This window comes from Neopelma chrysocephalum, unplaced genomic scaffold (genome assembly GCF_003984885.1).
Source record: "Neopelma chrysocephalum unplaced genomic scaffold, ASM398488v2 Primary Assembly neopelma1_147, whole genome shotgun sequence".
NCBI lineage: Eukaryota > Metazoa > Chordata > Aves > Passeriformes > Pipridae > Neopelma > Neopelma chrysocephalum.
Genome location: NW_020897809.1, coordinates 4,941,520 through 4,963,651, shown reverse-complemented (window position 1 = coordinate 4,963,651; position 22,132 = coordinate 4,941,520). Strand labels below are relative to the sequence as shown.

General features: G+C 37.7%; 1 protein-coding gene across 9 annotated transcripts in view; it reads left to right on the top strand.

Annotated features, from left to right (window-relative positions):
* Positions 1-1,929: 1,929 nt before the first annotated feature.
* Positions 1,930-22,132, top strand: part of ERC2 (ELKS/RAB6-interacting/CAST family member 2) — a 443,741-nt gene continuing 423,538 nt past the window's right edge. For all 9 annotated transcript variants that reach the window (XR_003536997.1, XR_003536996.1, XR_003536995.1 and 6 more), the window contains exons 1-2: positions 1,930-2,216; positions 15,793-16,593. Coding sequence is in view for 1 of the 9 variants with exons in the window: in XM_027700915.1 (XP_027556716.1) it covers positions 15,937-16,593 (657 nt within the window). In the remaining 8 variants the exon portion in view is untranslated. The remainder of the gene's footprint in view (positions 2,217-15,792; positions 16,594-22,132) is intronic.

The window sequence follows — 22,132 nt, the reverse complement described above, 5'->3', positions numbered from 1 at the left end:
ATATTTTTTCCCCACAAAGCTCTGCACCAAATGGTCTTGTCCATAGTGGATATATTCTGTTCTTTGGCACTAGTAACACTGACAGTCCCTCTGCAGATGGTCTACTGCTCCAAGATGGTCCATGATTAATTCTGCTGTAAAGTTTATTGAATGATAGCAAGCTTAATTCATTGCAATATTATCGCAGCCTTATGGTAACTCTCTGCTGTCTTGCCGTGGTGATTATTTCTTGGAAAGAGGATTCTTAGGCTACTGGTCTTCTGTCAGAGTGCTCCTGGCTTTTGCCAGCTCTCACAAGGCCCTTAATCTTTGCCAGTAAATGAGTCACAAAACAGAAAAAGCAGAACCTGATGTTCCTTGTGTTTTCACATAGACAGGGATGGTGTGACATGTTTTTTAAAAAACTGTCAGCAACTGACACCACTTAGAACAAAAGTCCTGTCATCATTAACAGTACTGAGATAGAATTGGGTGTAGCAATATTGAGACAGGTCTGTAAGATATTCTCATTGCACACTGAATCCAAATTAAGCACCAAACTTCTGAAAATGGACACTTCTTGTGTTTTGAAGCATTCAGTGTAGTGACCCACATTTTATAGTGTTTATCCTTTTCTTTAAGATGCAGACTTGCTAGCTCTTCAAGAATACTCTTGTATTTGCTTTTCAGATCAAGTGAAATTATTTGTACACAAAACCATTCCCTTCTTGTCAATTTCTCCAGGAACAGATTTTCTCTGTCCGTATTTTTCATGGCTTTGCAACTATTTTAACAGAAATGTCTTCAAGTAAATATGCAGATTTAAAAGCAACTGAAGTTTGCATTTTAATCATGGTTTATCCCATTACTTTGGACTTGGAAAATAAGTGTTTGCCCTCTATTGCAGTTATAGCTGAGGTAGATACTGTAAGAGTGTGTCCCTTTCTTGGGGAAATACAAACTTGCTATACTTCTGCTTTGACTGGCATTCTAGCATCTCTGAATATGACAGCCAACTATTTCAACTGGCTTTGGATAATTCAAATACAGCAATTGAAGGGATTATGTTAATTTTAATCATGATTGGTTGAAATCTATTTGATTTGACATAGTTTTTAGTAGTAATTCTGTGAAATAATATTTAATAGTGGCATTTATAGGTGCATATGTGGGCAAGACAGAAATAAAATACAGATTACAGCAAAACAACTACAGATTTCAAGTGCTTCCTAAAATCATTATTATGGCAATGAGAGTAAGAAGAGGTAGATAAAATAGATTTTTGAAATTCTGTGTAGGGGAAGATGTGAAGGTGCATTGAAGCTAAGGACTGTGATCACTTATAATTGTATACAGAGAAATTAAATTTAAAAAATGAAGGGGGGAAAAATAGAAGAGGAACAAAACCTCAGTTCTTAGGATGAGAAGCCTGTGATGTTTATAGGATCTTCTCTCTCTCCCCTTAATACAAAAGAAAAAAAATAATTTTTAATGCAGTTTTCTGATGGAAAAGGCTCTCCAGCTTTGCATGGCTTTTTATTTCCCCCCCCTGCATACTGTTTTTTAAAAAATACAAATAAATATGGATGTCATTTTCATTTCTTTTACACTTAAGTCAAAACAGAGATTTAGCTTTCTTTTTTTCTGTGTATTCATGTACATATGGTAATGGATTTTTAGGCATCATGTTCTTAAGCACCTGACTTCGAACATTTCTGGCCTTCAGGGAGCAGGGACAAGAAAGCAAATTTGCCTCTGCAGTTTTGCGCAGACATAGGTGTATTTTTAGGCTATTTCACAATGAGTAACACACTTCCAGACGTTTGCTGGGTGGGGACTGGAACCCACGGGTTCGCAATGAATGGACAGAGACAAATGCTCTGAGAAATCACGGGCTGGCAGTGCGTGTGCTGCTGCTGCTGCTGCCCCCGGCGGCAGGACGAGCCGGTGGAGCCCCAGCTCCTCGGGAATGCTGGGAATGTTGAGTCAGGGACTGGCAACCCAGACAGCCAGGATCGCAGCTGACTGAGGGAGACTCGCTGAGGGACAGAAAGACGAGGGACAGGAGCACACAAGCCTCCCCCGACTGCAGCAGGTTCCCCCTTTTCCTCCCCTCGGAGGTGCTCGGTGGCTCCGGCTCTCCCTGCTGCCTCCTTCCTCCGCGCAATGGGATGTCAGCTAAACGTGATGTTGTAAAATCCATGTGAGGACGAAAGACAGATGCAATGATTTGAAAGGTGAGAAGCTTAAGCAAGAATATGGCTGTAATACATGACTGTAAATTATTTGTGATTAAGGAAATTGCTGTATATTGCTTTTTACAACTACCTGGTAGCTGAATCTGGAAATGAATTTGCAGAAAAGGCTTTTTTATATTGCTTTAGAAATACATTGTAATAAATGGGACCAAGTGCACATCTTATTCTAGTAACAGAGTGCCTCTCCCTACAGAATCGTCAACCAGAAATCTCTCTTGCAATTTCTATTAAAAGCAGCCATAGGAGTCTCTTTTTTTTTTTTTTGGTGCCCAGTGTTTAAAAATATTATTGTTGTTGTTAAAGTTTTCTAGAATAGAACCGATGAGCTTTGTAAATTTTTAGCTTTATACCTAAATACTGGATAATGTTTGGTGTTTTAAAAACCGTGTCAGGAAAAAGGTGAGAGATTTCTGTTCCCTTCTAGTGGCTGGCAAATGGAAAGAGAAACTAACAAAATATTATTTTTCAGTTATATAATTAATGAATACTTACCAAGGTCCCTCATTTATGGTGCTGTGAGGTTTAATTTTTTTTAAAAAAGATCATTTTAGGCTGGACAAGAGTGATGGATATGGTGCATATGCTAAAATCCACGCATATATTCATCAAGGATACATACATATTTTTTCTGGGAGCACTAGAGTAGTAACGTGATGGAGAAGGATTTTTTTTTTTTATTAGTGTATGATTGATTTCTAGGCGGCTACCTGCTAAGCCTTGTGATGGATGGATGGGAATGTACTCCCTTAGCGGCGAATTGCTGTTTCCCTGTTGATGGACACGCCAGCCGACCACTTGCATTGGCAGATATGTGCTCGTTGCACATAAGCACGGCCAATAAGTGCAGCCAAGAGGAGGGCAAATCCTACTTGTCAGGGTTAGTTTTCTGGTTGGGTTTTTAAACCAGCGGTTTCGCTTGACTATTTGTTTGTTTGGGATTTGTTTTTATGTCCGATTCCCGTGCCCGCATCCCCCGGGTGCGTGTCCAGGGCGGCCTCTCCGTACGCGGCCCCTTCCCGGAGCCGCACCGGGTGCAGGCCCTGCTCGGCTCCCCCTCCTTCGGAGGGCGGGGAAGGGAGGCAGGTCCCCCCTCCATCCAGTCGCTTCTCCCCTGGCACTCCCTTTCCCTGTGGCCAAGTCGAGGACGGAGCAGATCCCCCGTCTCGCCCTGCCCTGAGGGGAGATGCTGAGGAGATGCGCTACCGCCCTCCTCCTGCCTCAGGGAATCGCGGAGCTCCACGGCGTGGATTCAGGGCCCTTTTCCAGCCGCGGGGGCACTGGGGACCTGGGACCCTCCTCCCATCCTCGCTGCTCGCCAGCGAGAGGGGAGGAAGCCCGACCAGCTTCCCGGCCCAGCTCCCCCACAGGCGGCTGTGTCACCGCAGCGCGTCCGTCCAGGGAGCTCTAAAGCAATCCCTCTGCCAGGGGGATTTCCTTGGATCCTCCCCACTGCTGTCTCCAGCTCCGCCGGTGCCGACCCTGGCGGCCCCGCCCCGCCCTGCCCTGCCCGGCCCCGCTCCCTTGGCCACGGGCGGGCGGGGATGGCGAGCGCTCCTGCAGCGCAGGTGAGGAAAACACCAGCGACAAAAACACTGCCGGCAAAGCAAGCCAGGGCTCTCGCAGCCCCAGTCCTACCACGGGCTCATCTGCTTGAGCAGAGCGTTTCCCCGTTTCTTCCTTTCCCTGAATACGAGGAGGAAAAGGTCCGTTTTTAGGATCTGTCTTTACACACGGAGTGTGTAATGGTAAATTACTCCAGTTCCCTTAAGGAATATGTTTCTGAGGGAAAAGCTCTGTTACAGTTTCTTGATGAAAGAAACTTAGAGAAACTTGGCTTTGTGAGTGACTGTGTAAAGGGCCGTGTGTGAAAGGAACTCCAGATTTCAGTGGTTTAAATGAAAACATTTCCGTTACTGTTACTTTTGTTTGAAAGTTCTGTATAAATACAGCTTTCAAAGGCATCAAGGTGAGTTAGCATTTTCACTTTTCCTACAGAAATCTGGGGGAAGGAGAGGCTTTCTGTCCTGTGAGTGAAGGGAAGGGAACACAATTTCTTCCTCCAAAGAATTTTGGTCCCTCCAAATAAATCTCGATCCCTGAGATTTATGGCTGCCCAGCTCAGGTTGAAACGAGATGTTTAAACTATGGAGGAACCCTGTGCCGTACGTCTTACAAGCACACCTAGGGCGGGGTAGATCTTGCAGTTAAGAACTGAGAAATACCTTATTTAGTGTTTGAGTGACTTACTGTACTCATTATCCTTTTTCTTGTGGTTTGGCTACATTTGGAAGAGACCCATCTTGTCACCTCTCTTATTCCTCGGGTGTTTCTTCACTCCCCCGACCCACTGGTAGTCAAAGTCTGATGGATGGTAGTGGAAGATAGAATTGCCTTTGCCAGTCCCCCCTCCTGTTCTTTGACTGCTCAGAAGGCTGTAGCAAGGTGTGGGCCATATTCTTAGCAGCCAAATATGAAGTGAACACATTCAACCATCTTAAAATGTCAAATATGTGTGATATTTAGAGAGTTAGCTATTCAGCATGCGTGTTTTTGTGAAAGAATGCTCAAGGTGATTTTTTTTTTTTTTTGCCTTGGAAAGATGATTCCTGCAGACCTTTGAAGGATGACTAACAAAAAAGAGTGGGCTTTTCACCCCTCAAAGAGAGTGAGGCAATCAGCCTGTGTATCACTTCCAAAGGCAACATATGCTCTCCCACCTGTATCTCTTATGGTGCTTATTATATTTTTATCTGCTATGATGCATTTGTTATCCTCTCTGTTTAATTTAGTTTGTAATGTCTAGGAGATAGATTGTTAGTCAGATGCACCTAGGAATATTACTGTGATACTGATTTTTAATTTTTTTTTTTAATTTTTATGATATGACTGCTCTTTTATCTGTGAGATTGTTCAGTTTAGGATTGCTTTAAAATATTTTTGTGATTTAAGTTTCACTATTTGAGTGATGATATGCACTCAGCAATGATGAGTTTGCCTCAACGTATTTTGCAACACTAATGCTAGTTTATATTTTCTATGAAGTCTTGGAAAAAGGGTAAGAGTTACTTTTAAAGCAAAATGAATTTACAATTTCTTTTTAAGGGTCACAGTTGGTCAGGGGAAAATAGTGCTGCTTCTTCTGAGTGATACTTTCACATTATGAAAATGCAAAGTCATTAGCAAAAGCATCAGTTAAATATTTTTCTGGAGCATTTTGTTTTTAATTAGTCACTTTTTAAAAATGTAATGCATTTTATAAAGAAACAGTCTTTTACAATCTTTTGAAATCAAGTGAGATGTTGGTTTGTTATTGCTTTTGTGCGAGATGTGAAAAAAACCCGTTTCCTTATTTCCTTGGAAAATGGCTGTGGACTACTTCTGGAGGTCCAAGAAGATTTATAAGCATGGGTATCCAGTGAATGTTTGTATAAGAAAATGTAAATGTCTGATGAGATAACATTGCTGGTGTAGTATTTGTGTTGTTGCCTTCTTGGCTGTTGATCTCAGAGTGTTTTATGACTCATTAGTGATAGAGGTTTTTCCATGCCTGGCTTTGGAATGTCTGAAATACCCAGGTTTTGTTTTGGAGTAATTGCAACAATTAGAAACACCAACCTCATCTCCTTTCAGAGACAGTTTGTCAGGTGCTGAGCTCTGTCAAAAGAGAGAACAGTAGCAAAGATGTTTTAACGTTTCTCTGGATAAGGCTCTATTACTGTCACACCTTTTTTATGCACAGAAATGTGGAATTCCTGCATGGTGTTAGAAATGTAGACTTTGCCGTGGACAGTTTACATGTTTGGAAGGTTGTGTATCACTACAATCTCTACTTTGTAATGAGAATGAGGGAGAATTGTAGTGTCAGAATTTCTGTGCTTTTAGGAAAGCAGAAGGAATGTGTCCAAGGATTTGAGGTATACATCAGAGTTTCAAGTTGTGATTGGATGTGGGAGTCTTTGACATTTTGGATGTTTAGCAAAGCTGAAGCTTCACTGTGAAGTTTTAAGATTAGGTTTCTGAAAGGGGTTACCTGCTCTCTAGACTATCTTAGAAACTCATTCTAAGACAATCTTGCAGATTGGAAATGCTTTGGGCTAGTTAACACATGGCTTCTTTAATGACCAGTGTACTTTTTATTTAGTTCAAATGCCCCATTTTTAGCAAATACTGTTTGAGGTTTTTTTAAGTGTCTCACTGCTTGTCCTGCTTGTTATCCTGCCCCCCTAACTGAAGCCACAGTGCAGATGTAGAATCTAGCAGCCAAACTCTACAGAAATCAAAAATTTTGAGTTATATTTTAGAATTAAATAACTTTAAAAATATCTTAAATTTTGTGGGAAATGCCATGGGACAATGAAAGGAGTAAAAAGGTTGGTGAGGTTGGTATATATAAGTACATATTGTATAGGTATGTGTGAAAATGATGTGCTGTAATTGCTGGGATAACTGCAGAGCTGAGGTGGGAAGTCACAAAAGAAAGCATTGTCTATAATGATTGCTTAGCTGGATATAATGTGCAATTTGTTTTGAAGGAAGTGAAAGAAATGTAACAATTCTGTGCCACTTCTGAATTTAGTCCAACAGATCACATGTTGCACAGAGCATTGGTAATATGTGGGACAGTTTTCCTCCAAGTAAAGAGCTTGGATCACTTGGGATGAATGCTGACTTATTCCCGTTCCTAATGGAGGTTTACTGTGTCCATACTTTTGGTTACCCCATTTGGCATCCACTTAAGTTGTCCCATTGCAAAACATAACAAATTGAATGGACTTGGAGACCACGGTGCTTGAATTGTCAGGAACTGATATTTCTTTATTGAATATGAGTCGAATCCTGTTGGATATTGTGCTGATGCTTCTTCAGTTTTCACTATTGTTATCGAAGCACTTTTCATGGTCAGTAAAATTAATTTGCTGGTAATCTGCTAAGATATATATTTCATTATCTCTGGTGTGTGCAGTGTCTGAATCATTTAATTACTTTATAAAAAGGCATAGGCCTGTTATTTCTGTGACAGTGTGGACTTTGACTTAAGCAGTTTTCTGTAGTGTATTCATTTCCTCAGAATATATTGTCATTTAAATACAGTTCTTATTGGTTTTAGTCTTCGAACAGTTCTGATTAGTGGACAAATATGACATGGTAAAGCACAGTTCTTTTTGTTGACCTCTGTCAAATAATAGAGCAAGAAATGGATAATCTCAGGGGCTTCTCTGGAAGACAGTTTGCTGTGTAAAGCATGTTTATTTTTGATGGCTAAGTATTGACAGTCATGATGTACTTTGGTTTTCATTTATAGACCTCATTTGAAATCTGCTCAGACAATTTGTTTTTCCTTAAGGAAAGCAGTTACAATAACATCTGTCATCAACATCAAATGTTCACGTCAGATGCCTGTGAGGACTTATAAATTGCACTTGTGCATTGGTGTGGTTGTGGTTTGCTAAGATGGGTTCAGTGTCAGCACAAAGCTGGAAGGTTGGGCTGTCCTATGAAATTGTTAATAGCCATCAACCAAGTGGTTGGGGAACCCTTCAACATTTTGTGTGAATAAATAAATAAATAAAAAGGTAATTCCTGAAGTGCAGTGCCTTCGAATGGTTCCAGGGTGCTGATAATATGATGAATTGAGGGCTAATCTGCTAAATCACTTGGATCAGTTACAGAGCCTGTAAGTTCCTTGGAGAACTTTGATCTAATGTGGCTGAAGCACAGCCAGATTCTTTCTCTGGCATGATACTGAAGCATGTGCATACTCAGATCCTAGTGAAGGCTTCAAAGCATGCTGGATGCACAAATATATACTTTTTGTTTTACAGTTTGAGTATGCATTGTTACTACTCTTGAATGAAATAAATGTAGGATGCATAGTGGATGTTTATGCTTGCTAAATATCCCAGTATTAAGTATTCTAAGAAAATGGTGGGGGCTACGCAGGTAGTCTTAATGCTGGATTCTATTACTATCCTGTTGCTTTCTTGTAAGAATGGAAGCTTTGTAGAGAAAAAGAAAAAATATTGCTTTTTCCTGCAAATATGTAAGCCTGTGTTTAATAACATTCATGTGAGTAGCCTTAGTGACTTCAATTGAAAATACTCCACTGTGTGGGAGTATTGCTGATCATTTCCAAGATAGGCTTAAGAGCTTTAAATGCATCTTAAAATGAAAAGTATGACATTAATGTAAAAGACAGAATATTTTTAAATGTACTTAATGTGAAAATAGACAAATTTACAGGGCTAAATCTAAATTCAGTTAATTTCCTTTCACGTTCTTTTCAGTTCTGAAGCTTTTTTTTCTAAAACAAATAATTGCAGTCTTTAATGTGCATTTATTTAGGTCTGTGGCATCAGGTGAACAGCCTTGTGTTTCAAAGACTGTTGGTAGAAATGCTGTCAATGTAGATGAACAAAAGAAAGAACAAGACTGGGTTTTCTTAATGTATGCTTATTTTTAAGCTCTAACTTCTCAAAGATAATTCAGTCTATAAAAAAGACAGTGTTTCTGTAAACTGTTAAATAGTCATTCAAGTTAGGTAAATGTTGGCAAAAGCAAAGCATAATGGTGCTACTCGTTAGGCATAATTTTAAGTAATCCTGAAGAGTATCGTATACTCTTACATTTTAATATTTTTTCTCAAAGGAGACTATTTTAGTAAAAATTTAGGACGTGGGGGTTTTTTTGTTTATTTTTGTTGTTGTTCTTTAGTAGTCATTAAATGGAAAGTACTGTTCGTCTGGCTAGCTATGTGCCTTAGAATAAGCCTCCACAAAATACTGGAGTTTGTAAATGCAAGCTTGCATTGATAAATGAGATTTCTTATCGAGGAAGAAATAAAGAGGGAAGCGATTAACAACTGCAGGATGGAAGGCACAATGAGTACTGACTAGGAGACAGAATTTAGCACACGAAAGACACCTGCATGCTTGCAAGAACTAAAATGTTAGGAAACCTTTCTCTGGGAAAACAAAAGCTTGCCAAGCCTTTAGCAATATCTGTGTACCCTGAGAAGGTCATTATGGTGCAGGGAAGTTGAGAAAACTAATAAAACTGAAGAGGTGCAAGCAGTGGTTTGGAATGTACGTGTTTCTATCCCTTATTGCTTGTGATTCACACCATCCTCCCTCCCACCCACCAATAAAAAATAGGATCTCAAAGTTGCAGAGAGCAGATGGCCAACAAAACAATGACACAGTGAGCGTGGGACTGGGAACTTTGATCACTTAAAACTGAGGGGTTTTACCCTGCAGCTCTGAAACGCGATACCACCGTTAATGGCGGTGTTTAAGACTTGAAACAAAGGATGATGCTAAACATCCCTTCTTCTGTTGAGTGACCATTAAACCAGAATGAACTCGGAGAGTGAGATACGCTCTGCATTGGAAGGCAATTTGTTGTGCAGGCTGTACTTGACTGTATTTGCCCTGATTCGGCAGATAGGATACCCTATAGCTTTTTCCTTAACACCGTGTTCTCTGACAAAACAATTAAAATTAGATGTGATGATTCTGCCATTACTTGCCTATAGAAGCCTTTTTTTCTTAAGGTTCTATTCTCAGGTCTTTAATATTTTACACAACATGAGAAAAATTAAATGAAACAAATCTGAAATTTCTCACCTCCCTTAAGCATCTTAGAAACCCTAGAGAGACTTCGTTTTGTCATATGCAGGAATGCAGGAAAAATTTCTTTTAATGGAAGTGTTAGAGATAAAATATTAAGAATTGGAGTTTCAAAATTAAAGAGACCTAACTTAAGTTACAAAATAACGGAGGTGTCAGTTGGTGGAGTTTAAATATTACTAATATATTTAAAGCTCATTTCTAATTATTATTGTGTTTTAAAAATCTTTTAAGACAATTACAATGTCTCTAACATTGTAATAAAGAGAAAAAGATAAAAAGAATTAAAAAAAAGGTCCCTCTTTTGCACATTAGCCTTATTTTAAACCCGTGAAACTTGTATAAAAGAGTTAAAAAGGTATTTTTGAATCTTCACTTAAATACGTTCGGGAGTAATATAATTGACAATCCCGATAATTTTGTCACAACTGCTTGCTTTTCAAGATTTTTAATACTGCGTTTTGAGCAAATATTTCAATTGCTGGAGTTTTCTGATTGCATGACAAGTATTAATTGCTGTCACTGCACCTGACAATGCTAGAATGCCTGACAGTTTTATTTTCCATATATGTCATTACATGCATATTGAGCAGCCATTCCCGTTTATTCCTTCATATACAATTTCTTCTGTATGAAACGAAAGGCAGGCAAGTCTGATGAACTATTTCTATGAGGTGATAAATGCCAATTCTTTCATTTAGCATTGATGGGAGTTCAGGGACATGACCAGCTTGCATGATCAAAACTCACTTTATTTGCAGCTACATATGTACTATTTGTATAAGAAATTACAAGAGAAAGGAGATAAATGAATGCCTGTTGACTAGTAAAAAGAAAGTTATTGTGCAGACTGTAGTAAAACATTTACATGAGCAATGCAGATTCAGGGCACTCTAAGGAACCTAAATGAAAATGTTGTTGCTTTTAAAACTGTCATGTGTATTTTGTTTTTCAAACTTCTAAGGAATAGTGTAGTAGTAGGAAGAAACGGGTGATTTTTCTTCTTAGGATTAAAAAAAGGGGGGGAGATAAGTAATTTGGTCGGTCTGATATGTCTGGTAAGTAGGAGAAGAGAGTACTTTGCCCTTTTAATAGAAACAATGCTGGTCTTGTACTACCCCCATATGAACCAGCATTTTGTTTGTCATCTTTTTGTTACTTTTTAAAAGATGTGCTGTGCTGCTCGGATTCATGGAGAAAGGAAGGATACTCTACAATAGATTTCAGTTCTCTGTATCTAGTTTGCATCAGCTTGCTGGTTTTGTTTGTTTTTCTTTTACATCAGCACAGATAACAGAAAACATGCAAATAAAAGAATATTGTCTCCTCTGAGGATTTGTTGAGCCACTGTTAAAGCAGTTGAAAGCCCAGGTGTGTTAGAAATATAGTAGTGACTCTTGGTCACTACTTTTAATACCCACATCCCTGGACTTCGATGTACAGAAATGTTTTTTGTTGTGATAAGAGTATTTCAATGATTCCTTTATTTTAATATCATCCTTATTGTTTGCTAGCACTGTGTTTATGGAACAGATCTTTTTCTGTGAGTCTCCTTTTCATGGTGTCTCAGAACACAGTCCTGGTGGAGATCATTATCTTCCACATCATCTTTTATTTCTTCTATTTTGTTACTTTTGGTTTATATCTGGGGATTTGTATAATACTAAACAGTTTTAGACAGTTTGGAATCAGATTGATAATTTCTGCACTTAGCTGTCACTGCATATTATTTGGGGAGGTTAGCTGGAAGGAAGGGGTTCCCTTAAAGCTTTTGGTACTATTACTAATGTTTGAGCTCTTGGCTGAATGTTAATATTGGCAAGTAGTTGTGGAAAGCTATTAAGGATTTGGCTAATATCCAAACTTCCTGCTGACTAGGTGATTCAGGCTGGAGGAGGACACACTAAAAATCTAACTCATCCCTAAACATATAAGAGTGTGTAAACAGAGAAAACCAGGACTTAGGGGGTTCTGTGCAGACAGTATTTCAAGGAAACCATGTAATTATGTAAAATGTAGAAGCAATGATTTGGAAAGTAAATTGAGACAGACTTTCTATTAGCATCATATTAGAATCCTGTGTTTTAAGTCTCTATAAAAATAGGTAGTTAAAAATCAAATAAAATGCATTGTCAGAGACTTAAGCGATGTGGGTAATGTGGAGCCATGATATTACTGTCTGCAGAGTGCAGAGATTTTAAAACTCAAAAGAACCTTTTATAGGAAAATGCATGTAGTGGGTCTGCAGTCTGTCCCTTCTGCACTGAAGGAATCTGGGTGACTTTTTATCTGAGAAGTTTTTTAGGGGATGTGATCTTTGAGTTGTATTGGAGCTCTTTAGTGCTGGCTACAACATCTGCAGCTTGCAGGCTTCTATTGAGAGTGAGGGTCGATCTCTTTAGTTGTGGGCATACTGTTCTTGTCTGGGGTGAGAAATTATTGCTTGAGAGTATTCTTCCCCCTCCCTCAAATTAAAAAAGCAATATAAAATCTATTTAGTTGTCAAGATAGAGTGGGCAGGTGAGATATAGATGATTTTAAGTTCAACTAAAACAGCTCTATTGGGTGGTTCTATGGGAAGATGAGAGAAGGGAACTCCTCTCTCCTGTTCTGTAGGCAGTAGATGATGATCTGTGTGGCAATTGTTGAGGCCCTGAGGCTGATATTGCTTCTTCATGTCTCCAGTTCCTGATGTGTTGAGACACATAGTAAATCTTCCTGAAGCAAGGAAGGCTCTGTGTATAAGCATTAAAGAGTAGAAAATGATGTAGGTGCCTTTCCCCCCTCTTGCAGACGGCAATGGTATATGGCTTCTACTGTGTCTGAGATTTTCACAGCCATAAAAAAAGTCTCCAGGTTTATCCATAAGATGTATATGCTTTGAAAAAACCTACTTTCATGTGCTTGCCTTTTTCTGAGGTGTTTGCAAGAAACCCAGTCTGTATAACTCAGGATGGAGATGGTAACAAATTGCAAATGAAAATAGAGATAAACTGTAAGAATTTCTTTAAATCAGGGTTTTCAGCTTTTGGTCTGTGAGCCATCCTTAGTAGGTCATTAAGTAAGAAAACCAAGCATATTGTCAGTGTGTTTGCCCTTTTTACGTAGAGGTCTCTGTTTTGATTATGATATTTCTAAGGGAAAAATAAAAGCAATAATTGGAAATACTGTGGAAGTAATAACATTTCTTTGGTGTCTTGCTTCTCTGTTCCTGTTGCTTTCAGAATTTTCACAAGCTTACGAAAGCTACTATGTTAAATTGGTATTTGAATGTTATTATTAAAGAAATTCAGGGAGAAGTTATCCATTCTTTTGGATAAGGAATGATGATTTTCTTCTTCTGTAGGGCTCAATGGTAAGCATTGGAGGGCTAAGCAGGATGAAAGTGTTCTCTGATTTGAGATGAGAACTTCCAAAACTTCACACAAGTAGAGAAAAGAAAGACCACAATTAATAAGTTCTAAAAGGCAAAACGAGTACCTAAAAATACATATCAGAGACACAAACAGAAGGCTTAAGTAGGTTATTAAGTAACTCTAAGCAAGAAGCATAAATTACTTATTTATCAGACTGGCAATGACAAGGAAAACCACTATGGATATGATGTAAGGATGTCCTGTACCTCTGTTTTTCAGGATGGATGAATCTGCACATGGACATGTATCATGTCTGCTGTAGCTCAAAATATTTTATTGTCTCCAGTTTAAATTGACATTGACAGCTTCTGCTAGCAATCTCAGTTTTTCACCAGGCAGGATAGTGTTTTTTTTTTTGGTTTGGACTTTTTTTTTGGGGTGGAAAGGGAAGGGAGAGTGGGGAGAACTGTATCAGTTTAGAAGACAATTGCTTTTGCTCAGAATCTGCCACGAGCCAGTGGAAGGAAAATGATCTTCATCTCTGATCTCATGGGAGATTGTCTTTGCAGAAATTACAGAACTTTTCAGGAAACTAGAAAGGTACAAGGGTGGATTTCTCGGAGGGCATAATGTGTGATGCTCCTTGCCTGGCACTTGAGAATTAGGATGAGTAGTTGCATTGCTCCAGTTACCATGATCAGATAGATTTTTTTTTTTTTTGTTGTTGTTGATTAATGCATTGAAGCTGAGATGGCAGACAAACTGCACCAAACTCTTTTGGTGGAACAAGCTGTGGGTCATCTCTTGAATGCTGGATGACAACTGAAAAGACGGGCAGGTTTGTACACTGATGCTAGAATGTCAAAATTTGAAAACGTAAATCAACAAATTGCATCTGGTTCCTTTACATCTGTGGGCCTTGGGGCTGAATTCTGGAAGCTTTAGGAGGTTTTAATGGCTCAGAAAGTTGGATCAGGCTTTTGCATCTAAAAAGGGGAAAGAAGTGAAAACATGGGAATGGCCACTGTTGTACAGCAGTAGCTGAAACAAACTGAAACAGCTAATTCAGATGCATGCTGGTAATTTAAATGGAACAAAAGTGCTTAAGACTGTGCTGGCTCTTAAACTTGATGAAAACACAGCATATACCAAGCAATTCTTAGAGCTCATGTAAGTCGTGGGATAATGAGGGGTCAATGGAGAACTCAACATGCGTCTTGTTTGCTGACATCATTAGTGTCCATGATGTTTTATGCTCATATTGTTGGTGAGGATTTAATAGACTAGAGCTTATTAATAAATATGACAATTAATTATCCTACTGCTTGCCCCTGCATCAACACTTCTCACAGCAGATGCAGAACAGATGTTTTAAAACACTGGGAATAATGTATCTATCATAATGAGGATGCCTTGAGGGAATGGTTAAAAATTACTGGATTTGACTGAATTCCAACTTCTGTTCTTTCCATAGACACCTTTGAAATAAATGGTACTAGATCGGGTTGATGACCACCAATTTAATACCACTAATTTATTGAAATGGTTGTATTTGTTAAAAAAAAAATCAAGAGGCCTACCTAATCCCAAAGTCCTATTGTATGCTTATTTTTATGCTTTGGAAAGTTAATAAACTTACTCAAAACTTGCTAAATGTATAATAATAGTATTGAAGAATTTTAAAATTGATCCACAGCATTGGTCCACATCTATGTGTTGCTTGGTTAAATAAATTACAAGGCTAGTTCTATCAAAGTAATGGAAAAAAAAAAAGAAAGCAAATTGTATTTCACAAGCACTCCTTTTCTAAATGAAAACCTAGATTACTGTTGTGGAAGCTTTTCCTGAGAAGCTTATTAACAACAAATACTGGCCTGTTAGTACTTCATTAAACAAATAATACTGTGTCATAATACATTCTAGTTGTTTGTAAGGAAAAATTCTCTCAAATTAGCATAGTTTTATTGTTAATTTTTCTTGCTAAAATATGTTTTTACTGGTTACAGCTGAACTATTAGAAACAGTTTCCTTCATCTTTTTTCCTATCCTAAAGCCTCTTTGTTAATCCAAACAGAAATTAAAATTTCTGCTTATTTCCTTGATGTGTCTAATATTATCAGAGAATGCACAAATCTGCTGAATTTCTGCTTTTATACTGTCTTTTGAAAATGTAAGATCTTAATTTTTTGGGTAGTTCTTAATGTCAACAATAGCTATCTTTTTCCTTCATATAAACTTCACATGGTCGGTCATTTAAGTCCATTAATATATCAGCTAAGGCATGTTTTTGGGCCCGTGTTGTTCATGGCAACATAAAGTAACTCAAAATTTTGCTAAACTAACTCAAAAATTTTCTAGCAAGAAAGAAATTGAACAGTTTTCTTCCGATTGAAATTAGTTTGAAAATGCATTTTGAACAAGTCACCCTAAATACTAAATGTATAGTAGATTTTATTTTTGAAGTTTTTACTCTAGGGAGTGAGTTACCTTATTGTATGACATGTGGCGATTACTTGCAAACTTATTTTCCCAGATGAAAACTTAATTTTATAATTTTTTTTTTTTAATCGCTAGGTCCGTCTTTGGAGGAAAAAGATATTTTTGCCTACTGGAAGAATGCAGTGAAACTGCCAATATTTCTAGCTGGAATTATTAGTTTAATATTCAACTTTAGTGTTACTAATTTCTTACTAAACAGTACCTCAAAGTAGAAGAAAAATGTATGGAAGTGCAAGAACAATCAGCAACTTGGAAGGAAGTCCCTCCAGGTCTCCCCGTTTGCCCAGGTCCCCCCGCCTGGGTCACAGGAGAACAAGCAGCGGGGGAGGAGGAGGAACAGGGAAGACGTTGTCGATGGAGAACATCCAGTCCCTTAATGCAGCCTATGCAACATCTGGACCAATGTACCTGAGTGACCATGAAGGTGTAGCTTCTACTACTTTCCCAAAGGGCACAATGACTCTTGGAAGGGCTACAAATCGAGCTGTGTACGGGGGTCGAGTCACAGCCATGGGGAGCAGCCCCAATATTGCGTCGGCTGGACTTTCGCACACGGATGTCCTTTCTTACACGGATCAGCACGGGGGTCTGACCACATCTGCACACCACCACCACCATCAGGTTCCTTCTATGCTGAGACAGGTTAGAGATAGTACCATGTTAGACCTGCAGGCTCAGCTTAAGGATCTGCAGAGGGAGAATGATCTTCTCAGAAAAGAACTGGACATTAAGGACAGCAAGCTGGGATCCTCTATGAATAGCATCAAAACTTTCTGGAGTCCTGAGCTAAAGAAAGAAAGAGTGTTGAGGAAAGAAGAAGCAGCCAGAATGTCAGTTCTTAAAGAACAAATGAGAGTTTCCCATGAAGAAAATCAGGTAAGTAATTATGAAGGTTTCTTTCTGTTGGTTTACAACTAAGCACTTGATGTTTTGCTTATGGTTCTTTGTCCTGTGCTGGAACAAGTTTGACGTTTGCCATAAGAATTGTATGTCTTGATCTGTCTGCTTCTGGCTGCTAAACAGTAGGAAAGCACGCTAATAAGAATCCAAATGCAGGTTATAATTTCCCTCATGCAGCATTCTTTTACATTTTAGCTTGGGAGAATGACTGTTTGTCGTTACCCTTTCTCTTATTTTTGACACTTCCTCTGTGTTTCCCCCCCCCCCCCCCTTTTTTTTTTTTGGCAACAACAGCCTAAATATACTTGGCAACCTTTTTCTGAAGAGGTAAATGAACCACCTTTGCAAAAGTATGAATAAACATCCAGAGGCATGTTTTGTATGGGCTGCACAGGGATTTAAGAGTTTTAAAGTTAAAAGAAGGTAAATACCCATATGCAACTTCCTGTATTTCTGCATTACAAAATGAAGTTGAAGTTGTGTTTTCAGTAACATTTCAGAGACCTATGTCTTATTTACAAGATGCTCCTTTTCTATGTATTTCAAATTATTTCTATTCACTACATTATTTTTCTGAAGTAACAAAATTAGTCAAGTATTTTAATCTGGATGGATCAATCTGTAAGGCTAAGCTTTGAGAATCTATGCTATATCACAAAGCAATACAAACCAGTGGCACATAATAGATAAAAAAAATTCTTATATTGCTGTCTCCACACACTTTTTGGCTGCTGGTCTCATTTTAAAGCTGCTCCTTTTGAGACCATCTGTTAAGTTTCCCCAGACAAAAACACAATCCTGTGTTTCTCTCACTTCCAGATTCCAAATCTAAACTTCTTTGCTGGCAGGCAGCAACAAGTGAAATTTTGAATTTACTTCCAAGTTTGTGATCATTAGTGCTTCTCAGCAAACTTTCCACCTTTTAGGCATGTCATGAACCTAAATCTCGACAGAACTAACAACTGTTACCAGTTACAGCAGTGGGAAACTGGGTCACAGTCAGAATTCAGTACAGTGAATTAATTTATTACTTTCTTCTATAACTTTTGTATCTGGACTGACAGTAATAGGTACTAAATATTTATTTATAGTAGGTGCACAAGGATGCTGCTAGAACCAAGATTATCAAAAAGGTGTTTGATGGAGATTCTGCTATTCAAAAGCCTTATTGGCTAGGTATTATAATTGTGATAGTGTCACCTCAGTAGGAGGAATATTCTAATACAGTCTGTTCTGGTAACCTTTCTTATGGAAATGTCACATTAATATCTTATATTGACATTTGGAATCTGAAGCTGGTATTTAGAGATTTTGTCATCTGCCAAAGTGGTTATGCTTTCCTCTTTTTTTCCTAAAAGCTGTTTTTCCTCATCTTGAAGGGAAAGTAAATTAGTAAGTCTGTTAGGAGTTCTCCTATTCATTAATTCATTTATCAGAAGATTATATCTTACTGACAAATACTCTTATTTTCTTGTAACTGCAAACCTGACAAAAATAATGTATTTTACCCTATGTGTATATTTAATATGCATCATTATAGCCCAGTATTCCATGGCTAACAATGTCCCAAAGTTCACAGAATAGATCTAGTATGCAGTGATATCCCCACTAGTATTTTTATGATTCAACTAGAGTTTTTGTGGTTAAAAACTCGCAATGGACTTTAAATTAAGCCAGGTACTTTTGGACCTATTTAAAGTACCAGTGTCCACAGTCTCCTAGAGCAGTGAACCCCACAGCTTAACATATCTGTGAAGTTATGTCTGAAACTGCTTTTCATTTGGTTTTGCACTAGATTTTGGCTGCTTTTGCTACGACTTGCTTTTCCTTGTACAGGAGGAAGAATTAAATAATTGATGTCTTGTGCAAGTCTCAGTGCCACTTAATGATTTCACAGGGAACCATCATCACATCCCTCCCTCATCTCTTTTCCAGATGGGGGAATCTTAGCATGTGTGATAGTTCCTTTTGTGAAATGGTGACGTTGTTTTTCAGACCTATTACATGGGGCTTTTTTGAGGTGAGGAGACCAGAACAGCTCATGTTTTTGATAATACAGGTGTAAAATGAGTTGTGTGTTGATGTTGTAGCATTTGCCCTTTTATTCTGTATGTCTCTCTCAAGAATTCTCAACATTTAAACTGTCCTTTCTAGTTTTGGAGGACTTATTTATTTATTTATTTACTCCTACTGAGTACTGAGCTAGTATTTTAAAGGAAATATTTAGTATAGCTGAAGAATCTCACCACTGGTTGTGATCAGTTTAGATCCCAGCTTGTTATGCATACAGGTAGGATTATTTTCACTTGCGTTTAACTTTTATCTCCCTGAATTTCATATGCCAGCCTTTGACTATTTGCTTAGCCTTATAAAATCCTTCTTTGCATTTGGCTTTTGTCTTTCCTGCCCTGAATAACCTAATGTCATGAGGAAAATTAGTCATCTTAGCGTTCACCCTGTTCTTTGGGTTACTCAGAATGTGTCAGTCAGCACAAAGCCCAGCCACAGGTTCCAGCAAAACTCCACAGGGACCTTCTCTTGGTTTTATGAGTTGACTCTGTGTTTCTGCTATTTCCTCTCTTGTAATAAAATATTTATGTTTAAAAGGACCTATCCTCTTATCTAATTGCTGCTTACTTTTTCTTGTAAGCATTTGGAGAGGAGCCTTTCTGAAGGGATGGCTTAGGAAGCCCAAGAGGGCTGTGTCAGCTGCTTTGTCAGTCTTACTTATCCACACGGCTATCGATTCTTTCAAACAACTAATTTAAATTTAAATTATCAAAAAACTATAATTTTAAACACAAAAAAAGGGAAGTGATGTACTCTATCACATATATACTAAAAGTGGTTGATTTGTCTTGTGGGTCTGAGGATTACTGGCTTAAAAACTTTCTTAAGAATGGAGGTTTTTCCCACTGAAACACTAAAAACTGTTTTCACATTGGCTGTGCATGATGGAATTGACACTGATTGGGGCCTTTAGTCTCATACCAAACTTTGGGAACTTCCAGGAGATTGGAGAAGGGCAAATCTATCTGCTTGCCAAAAAAAAAAAGTTCAATGAGAGGATAATAAGTGAATTATAAGTTTGATATTTTTATTGTGGTTTCTGTAAAAAATCTTGTAAAACCCAAAGAAAATTGTTCATAAACTGTATTAATTATTTGTATTGTTTAAAAAAAATCATTAGCTATTTCTAAATATAGAGGAAAAATAAAAAAAAAAGACTAACATCCAATATGGATTTGTCAAAAATAATGTCAAACAAGACTGATTTTTGTGGATGACAGAAAAACACACCTTATGCATAAGGGAAAAAACAATAGTAACATACTGATGTTAGAAAAATTTTTTCTGTTGTTTCAGGAGATATTCATTAGTGAGTTATTATAATTGCCATTATATGGAGACCTATCTGATTGGAAGCTTGTGTTAAAGTGTAATTATCAATGATTCATGGTGAAATTGGAAGGATGCCTGGTAGGATCTGGTAGGGATCTATCATGTGCTCTGAATGATGGATATGTATTACGCATCCAGATAATGTCAAGCTGGGAAGGCTTAAAAACATGCTGGAAAACAGGATTATAAATGGAAACAAATTTGGCAAATAGGTGAAATAGTTTCAAATAATAGGATGTGTTTCAACATGGAAATCGATAAGAACTGAACCTTTTGGAAGCAAGGAGAGACCTGTGAAGAAGTTTATGGACAGTAACTTGGACATTGCTGATTTTCTTTTGAAGGTTATTTTGCTTCTGGAAGTGTACACTTTGAGCACCTATTCTTTGATATTACAACTCAGACTTAGTTGTCTCTCTGTTCTTCTTATTCTTTGTGACATATTTTCTCACGGCACAATTAGTGTTATTCTATATATGGATTGATATACAAAGGGGCAGGAAGTACCTTATGTGTTTTTCAGTATTTAAAGTGATTCTTCATCTTGGAATCGTCCATTTGCAGTGTCTCAATCAGAGATTTTGCATTTTTTCCCCCCCTAGGTAGATAGTTATTCTCTCTAATGTGACTTGAATGTATCGTATAGAAGAGTTAGTGTAGAAAGTTTCAATGGGGAGCAGAAGGCTCTGAGGTGGAAAGCACTGGGAGGTCACGTTGTTCAGCAGGATTATTTTCCAGGTTTGTTGCCTGTCTGTCAAAAAAGGAGGGAGAACTAATTTATCGGTTTGGATTAGCTGGATCGAAGACAACATATTCACATTTAGTGGTTGATATGCTGCTGTTTTGACATTGCAGAGACTGAATTAGATTTAATGTGGTATTTTTAAAAAAGACACTAAACTTGGTTGCACAGAATAAAACCCTTTTTACGTACTTAAAGATGTCATCATTTAATACTACATAATTAGTACAAAATGGACCTCTGCATGCAATGAATAGTGACTCTTCTTCATTCTTGATATGGTTATATGTTGGAAATAAGTGGTGAGCTTGATGCTTTTTTTTTTCCTTACAGAAAAGCAGGTAATTTTAATGAAATTAATGTGTTCTTTGAAAACATATTATAAATTTTGATCTTCTTTTAAAGTTTAGTTCCTGTCCTGATACTGCAGGAATTTACTTCCCATTAATGAGATGAAGAGGAAGGATAAAAAGGATAGTGAGCAGTTCCTCTGAGAGTTTTGAATACAAAATTGTTTCTTGAAATAATTTTATGTATCTGTAGGATATTAATAGTTCGGATGCTGCAATTAACAGAATAGAGCTGATAAAATAATCAGTAGATAAGGGAATGTGTATTCATGAACCCAGAACTGTGAGTAGCTGCTCGATGTTATTTCACATGCTCTTCATTTTCACTTTGTTTTAATGACAAGTATCTAAATAGAATAGTAAAAGAAAGTGTGCTAAGAAATATTCTGAAACGATGTTTCCCTTCTTTGTACTAATTAAACTGTTTTCCTAGTAAAGCCTTGATTATGCTAAAGTATACATGATTAAAAAAACCCCAAAATCTTATTTTGAGATATTTAGTTTATGCCCATTGAAATTCCTAAGGTTTCATCCTAGTGGAATATGCAGGGAGTCGCCAACAATTTAGTGTGAGTTCCCAGATAGGTGTTTTCTTCCTTAATATCTGTCAAAGTATGCACTTGATTACTGATTGGAAAGGTGGCCTCCCATTGTTCCTAAATACCAGATGTTCTGCTCACGTTGTACTGTGCTACCTGAGGTGTGTTATCACATTAATAGCCTAATAACAAAAAATATTAAAAATTGGCTTTTTTCTTAGTAAATATGTCTCTTTTCAAGAAATAAATAATAAATTTAAATATTTTCAACTGAAAGTTTTCATATAGAATTTGCAACCAGTGAAAGTCTCTTTTAAGGTATTTTAGAGTGGTTCTATAAAGCCAGTAGGCTCAGCATATCTATTCACCTTATTTTCTGCTTTTCACTGTACTGTTGTTTCCTGCTTTCTTCATATTTTTTTTAATATTTGTCTTGATCTGCATGCATACTTGTCAATTTTAACTTTGTTTTGGATGTTTTC